The 7,030-nt window shown below is 54.9% G+C and overlaps 1 protein-coding gene across 1 annotated transcript in view; it reads right to left on the bottom strand.

The window, feature by feature from the left end:
- RPTOR (regulatory associated protein of MTOR, complex 1) overlaps nt 1-7,030 on the bottom strand; it is a 448,104-nt gene that overhangs the window by 107,518 nt on the left and 333,556 nt on the right. Inside the window, exons 12-13 of the mRNA XM_011967646.1 lie at nt 5,150-5,233; nt 2,815-2,925 (exon numbers count right to left, since the gene is read on the bottom strand). Coding sequence (XP_011823036.1) covers nt 2,815-2,925; nt 5,150-5,233 — 195 coding nt within the window. The remainder of the gene's footprint in view (nt 1-2,814; nt 2,926-5,149; nt 5,234-7,030) is intronic.

Here is a 7,030-nt window from a genome sequence, read left to right as displayed (position 1 = left end):
AGCTGATAGAATCTGGCCCAGGGAGTGCCACGGCGGCAGGCAGGAGCCCCGGGGGCTGTAAGCTCCGTCCACTCTCCCCTCACCTGCCTCACAGAAAAGGAAAAGGTGGCCTTCCCCGGCTCCAAGTCATGGCTTCTCCAAGATGGTCTTGGCATTCTCCCATACCTGCTCTGTGACTATGCTAAACCCTCCCTTTCCCTGTGTGGGCAAGGAGCTCCAGACCCAGGCAGGGGCCCAGCAAGGTAGCTACGTGACCCCTGCTTCCTCCTGTGGGCGGTGCCTCACCAGTAAATAGGATGCAAATTCATGATGACTTCACAGGGGATGTAGGAATTAAGAGACTTTGCATATGAAAGCCGCTGGACAGGGCGCCACACACACGCACACCCAAGTGCCCGTACACATCACCACCCTGGCACACACATGCACCCAGCAGCTGGCTGAAGTCCAGGGGGGAATGTGGACCTGCTCTTACAGGCCTTCTAATGAGCTGCTGGGGTTGGTTTGCTTCAAAACCAAGCAGGGAGCAAAGCCAGCCTTGCCCAGATGCCGGCTCCTCGGTCCCGCTCTCCTCACCCAGGGCAGCGGCCCTAGAGCAAGACTGGCTTGGCTTCTTCCTGGGGCTCCCTGCCAGCCTGGCTCCGATCCCACCTCTGTATCGCACACGTGTCCCTCTGCACATGGACAGCTAAAGGCAAAGACATCTCTGGGACACCTTTGTCCCCCAACAACTCTGCAGAGGGCAACATATCCCCCAACTCCATTCCCAGCACACACCCTTTGTTCCAGAATCTTCACGTTCTGTAAACGGGCCCTTCCCAGACCCTTTGCACCACTCGGTACTGCTCTCCTCCCCACTGTGCCACATGAGGAGCTTTCCAGCGCTCTCCCGCAGCCGAGCCTGCCACATTTTCCTTCGAGGGTCTCGCCTGCCATCACCACTGGGTGGACAAGGTCCCCCAGTCTTGGCCTCGGGCCAGCCCTGCTCCCAGGCCGCACAGGGCTCCTGACCAGTTGTCTCTGGAAGGCTCCCTGAGCCCTGGCCGGCCACACAGGCTCCAGCCCGAGTCGCCTCTCCCCACCCAGGCTTGGTGCCGCCCTCTCTGCCCCCCTCCTAGCCCTGCAGCCCGACCTCCTCCGCCCATGCACCTGGAGGAAAATGCCCTCCACCCCGTGTTGCCCCACAATCCACTTGACTCCCAGGCCAGGTAATGTTTATAAACCACAGCTTCATTCTTTTGATGTCTTTGTTCCAAAATCTCTAATAATCCCCCACCTGCTAAATGATGTTCAGCTGCGTCTACCTGGAACCGTGTACCCTCCGCCTGGATGGGGCCTCCCTGCATGTCCCTGCACACAGGCCACACGGGGCGCGGAGTGGCCTGCCCTCCTCTAAAAGTCTTCCCAGCCGGCCCTGCCACCTCCATGTTTGGACCCCTGCCTGACATCCACCCTCTCAAGGCCCTTCCTGGCATTTCCAGTTCAGCATGGGCTGGGTCCCGCCCACAGGACTTCTCAGCCCCACTCCTCTCACCCATCTCGCTGGTAGCTCCTACAGGAGGTGACCCCGCCTCACAACAGGGCTGGTGTCACCTGCAACCCCCACCCGCACCCAAGCATGAGCCGCTGGGGACAGGGACAGCTGACCTTGTGTCTCTCTTAACATAGCTAAATATGGGTCCCTGGCCTAGATGATTGAGGGGTGAACACGTGGCTGCAGGGCCAGGGCTGATGCCCATCAAAGAGGGCAGAGTCGGGTAGCCCCATGTAAGGGGGTGGCCCCTAACATCTCGGGGCCTGGCCCAGACCACCTGTTCAGGGTTGAGGAGGGGGAGAAATGCAATGGTGGGCACAGGAGGGGCCGATGTGGGGTCTGGGCAAGGCAGAGGCCAAGTTCACTGCCATGGTGGGGCTGTTTCCAGCCAGGGTCAGGAGCACGGGGGCAGCCTTATGGCGGGTCAGACATAGGCAGGGGGACAGAGTACAAGGCACCAGGGGAAGGCCAGGGACAAGACAGGCCGGGGGGGGACAGAGTGCAGGGCACCAGGGGAAGGCTGGGGACAGGACAGGCTGGGGAGGGGGGACAGAGCACAAGGCACCAGGGGAAGGCCAAGGACAGGACAGGTGTGGGGGACAGAGCACAGGGCACCAGGGGAAGGCCAGGGACAAGACAGGCCGGGGGGGGACAGAGTGCAGGGCACCAGGGGAAGGCCAGGGACAGAACGGTGGGCGGGGGGTTGGGGGTAACTGAGCACAGGGCACCAGGGGAAGGCCAGGGACAGGACAAGCCGGGGGGCGGGGGAGACAGAGCACGGCACCGGGGGAAGGCCAGGGACAGGACAGGCGGAGGGGGAAAACTGAGCGCAGGGCACCAGGGGAAAGACAGGGACAGGACGGTGGGGGGTGGGGGAGACAGAGCACAGGGCACCGGGGGAAGGCCAGGGACAGGACAGGCGGAGGGGGAAAACTGAGCGCAGGGCACCAGGGGAAAGACAGGGACAGGACAAGTGGAGGGACTTAGTGCAGGGTACCAAGGGAAGGCCAGGGACAGGACGGTGGGGGGCGGGCAAACTGAGCACAGGGCACCTGGGGAAGGCCAGGGACAGGACAGGTAGGTGACAGCCCCCATGACCCAGAGGTGGCTGCCGAGGTGGGGTGTGTCCCACTTTATCCCGGAAGAGAGGACGGGATTGGCTGTGGCGCCTGGAGAGGAAGTGAGGCTGGAGAAAGGGCAGGACGGAAGCACAGGGCTCGGCATTCCCAGAAGGGCCGGCGGGTTCACATCACCCTGGGGAGGAGGGCGGGGATACTCACGCTGTCCACTGCGAGGATCTTGGCCCAGATGAAAACGAGAAGTGGCCGCAGCTCTCGGGCCGAGCTCTGGAGCAGCTTCAGCACGTAGGGGAAGATGCCGACAGACAAGGCCTGGGGGAGAGGGAGGGCGTCAGCGCGCCAGGGCTCTGCCTGTGCCGCAGCGAGGGAACGGGCAGCAGCAGGGGTGCCACGCGGGACCAGCTGCAGTGTTATCTTCAGCACATATGGGAAACGCAACAGGAATGAATGGGCCTCACTTAAAGTAAAGAGGGGTTTCCTCCAGATTTATTCATCTCTGATTTATTCCTAGAAGCTGCCACGTACTGCTAGCCTTGACTGGTGTCAGGAGACTGGAGTTAATCGGGCCGCAGCTTTTCCTTGTGGAGGCGCAGGCTGCTTGCGCCTGGGGCCCTCGCCTGCCCTCGGTGGCCCTGTCCGCTCTCAGCAGCATGGCATCGGGCGCCTTCACTGTGCTGTTCACGTACGAGCCACGGCCACTTCTCCGTGACGGCGTGGCCAGCTCGCTCAACACTCACATCAGAGCTTCAGATACACCTTGGGAGAAGGACGCCTGCCCTGGGAAAGGCAGGGAGGAGGAGGAGGGGTCGCCCAGGGGCTCGCTGGCGCCTGGTTCTGGTCACGTGTCATTCTCATTCTCAGGGGACTCTGCCCTCAGAGGCAGGGGAGGGACAGTGTGGAGGGCGTTGCCGCGTGGAGGATGCCTGGCAAAGTATGGCTGCACTCGACAATCAGGGGTTTCTGCTGTGTCCTCATCTCAAAGCTGCTGGAATTTCACAGATATTCCAAAGGTATCCCTTTCCAATAAGTGAGCTCCCCTACAACCAAGACAGGAAGTGGTGCTGGGACCCAGGCCTGGGTTCCTTCCCCATGAAAGGCCACATTTAACAAGGAAAGAGCAGTTTCTCTGGTTCAGGTGCCTGGGCCCTCACCTGAGAGGCAAAATCTGTACCTGTGAAAATACCTCATTTATCCAGCCTTGGTTCATGTGTTAGCAAAATTGCCAATGAGCAGAAGCCTAATTCTTTAAAGGGAAGAAATTGGTTTTAAAATATTAATCTTAAACATGAACCTCTTTCTAAAATGTTTTTTATACATGCTTCCTGTCTTCTTAGAGTGCCAGCAATACCACGCAGGCCTCTCCAGGATGGCAGAGTGACACCACCACGCACACACCGAGTGACCGAGTCACGCCAGCCTCCTCCGATGACTCAGGCCCCGACTCTGTTACAAGCTATTTGTGGCCTCAGGCACCTGGAGTGAAAATGGCCCAGTGGTGAGTGTTAAATAATTTTTCCTAGTTTTGGATGTTTTCTCTCCTCCTTCGGTGCTGGACTATCAATTACCACTCTTTGTCAACATTATATGATGCAAATAAATACATCAGACCCCAGGTACTCACCACCCAGCTTCCGTGACAGCGGCTGTGCACCCACCGCCCCACTGCACCGCTCCCAAACACAGTAAGTTAAGGCTCAAATGTCATGTGATTTCACTGGTGAATATTTAGTGTCTATCTCTAAAAAATTAGGTCTCTTTTATAAAAACACGATCCAGTACCATTACCACGATCCAGTACCATTACCACACCCAAGAAAAACGAACAGTGATTCTTGAATAACATATAAATCCAGCTCCTGTAAAATTTCTGATTGTTTTATAAGTATTCATTTTTGGAACTTCAACAGAACCAAGTAAGGTTTACTGTACACGGCAACTGGCCGTAGGTCTCTCGAGTTTCCTTGACTCTGCAGTTCCCTCTCAGCCTCCTTTAACTTTCCCTGTGAGTTATTTGTTAAGCAGGTGTCGCTTCTTGATCCTGCCTCTGCCAGGCTTTTCTTTTAGTGGCCATCACTACTCTGCTATAGGATGAGGAACCAGACGAGCGTTTCCGAATTGTGCCTGCCATGACGGTGAGCAGACAGTGCTGAGGATCCAGACTCCTCCTGGGGGAAGCAGCAGCACGCGGCGGGCGCTGCGACAGGCTCAGGGACGCCCTGCTCCTCCCCAGCGCTGGGCGGCCGCTCGGGAAAAGGTGACCAGCCAACACGCTCACGCCTATGTCTAACATCGGACGTACAGAGGGGCGACAACCCCAGAACCCCAAACGCCAGGCAGCACTGCAGGCTGCACGGGTACAGAGTGGACTCCTTGAGGGCCTGAGGATCGACAGAACACCACCACGGCGGACACACTCACCCTGGGTCTCACGGCTGCGGGTGGCTCTGGATCATGAAATACGTGCACAGACTGAAACACGGAGCCTAATTTCTGTCCCACCTCCCTCAGCCCCCAGGTTAATGAGGAAGGCACGTACCAGGCTCACTGCCCAGGGACCCAGGTCCAAAAATCTTCCAAGCAAGTCCAATGCTCTCAGCCGGTGCACTTGGCTTAACAGCACCTGGAAGAACAAGAAGAAAATGGTATCACTGCAAACCATACTGGTGAGCAGCCCCGAAACGCTGCTGCACGAGCTGCCAGCTTTGGAGCGGCCCGACCACAGTGCAGATCTGTCTGCTGCCTCAGTCACAGTTACCTAGAGCCGCTGCTCCTTTCCTTACAAGTTCATGCTTTTAGACAGGTGAAGAAAACATGCTTTATTCCTTTATTACACAGATAAAACACGCTCAATGTAGATAATATTAGAACAAACATGTTTTAATTGCATTTAAAAAGCTAACTCGCTGGTGATATTTTGGTATACGAACCCAGACATTGTTCTCTATGTCCACACTTCTCTTATTGATTCTGAACTAGATAATATGTGACTATATTTCTCAGCTCCTTTTTTAACTAAATAATGCACCGTGAACATTGTTCATGTCACTAGGTATGTACTGACCATATCATTCCCAATGCCAGCACAGTACTTCCATTACACAAATGTACACAACTCTTTTAAACAACTTCCCCACTTATAGATATTCAAATTATCATCAAAATGTTCCTACTTTTAAAATTTTTATTTATTTATTTTTGAGATAGGGTCTTGCTCCATTGCCGAGGCTAGAGTACAGATGCCAGGTCACGGCCCACTGCAGCCTCAACCTCCTGGGCTCAAGTGATCCTCCCACCTCACCCCTGAGTAGCTAGGACCACAGGTAGGTGCCACCATGCCTGGTTCATTTTTGTATTTTTTATAGAGATGGGGGGTCTCACTACATTGCCCATGCAGGTCTTGAACTTCTGGCTCAAGCAGTCCTCCCACCTCAGCCTCCCAAAGTGTTGGGATTACAGGCGTGAGCCATCGTGCTGGCCAAAATGCTGCTTTTATAAATAACACTGTGATCAATATCCTAATAGTTACATCTGCACACTCACACAATTTTTTCCCAGTAAGATAAATGTGGGTATTAAAAAGGTAAGGTCAGAGCATTGATACTTCAGTTACCAAATGACCCTGCGGCTGACCCCACTCACACTCTCGATGGCCCCCAGCAGCGCTCACTGGGGTGTGACTCTGGACAAATTACTTAACGTTGCTGAGCCTTGATTTATTAATTCATAAAACACATATAACACAACACCTGCCCATAAGAGTTGCATTAAATTAAATAACAAATCTAAAGCTTGTGGGACAATACTAGCCCATATTACACTATGATTAGCCAACAGGACAGGGGAAAATACATCCTTTTGTTCTGGATTTCTTGGATTTCAAGGGGAGGACATTTTGCAGGTTGATGGGTCATTTCCACAGTAAACTTGCCCCGCATGCCTTTAGTTTTCTACTTCAGTATGTGGCTTTTTCTTATTGACACGTCAGAGTTCCTTATAAATTAGAGTGGGCTTTGCCAGAGGTTTTGCACATACTTTTTTTGTTATATCAGAGTTTCACACTTTTTTTTGAGACAAAGTCTCGCTCTGTTGCCCAGGCTGGAGTGCAGTGGCCTGATCTTGGCTCACTGCAAATTCCACCTCCTGGGTTCACGCCATTCTCCTGCCTCAGCCCCCTGAGTAGCTAAGACTACAGGCACGTCCCACCACGCCCGGCTAATTTATTTTTGTATTTTTAGTAGAGATGCCTGAACACACAGACCCCAGGAGGCCCTGACCTGGCCTCACTGGAGGCCCCGGAGGTTTTCCCTCCCCGCAGGAGAAGATGCACAGGACACAGCTGGGCAGCGGGTCCTGGAGGTGACGTGAGGGGGTTACCGCGTTGCAGGTAGAGAGGCTGGAAGAGCTCGGGTGTCTGAGG

Source organism: Mandrillus leucophaeus, unplaced genomic scaffold, assembly GCF_000951045.1.
Source record: "Mandrillus leucophaeus isolate KB7577 unplaced genomic scaffold, Mleu.le_1.0 Scaffold1, whole genome shotgun sequence".
Taxonomy (NCBI): domain Eukaryota; kingdom Metazoa; phylum Chordata; class Mammalia; order Primates; family Cercopithecidae; genus Mandrillus; species Mandrillus leucophaeus.
Note: the sequence above shows the minus strand (reverse complement) of the source record. Positions and strands in the feature narration are given on the sequence as shown.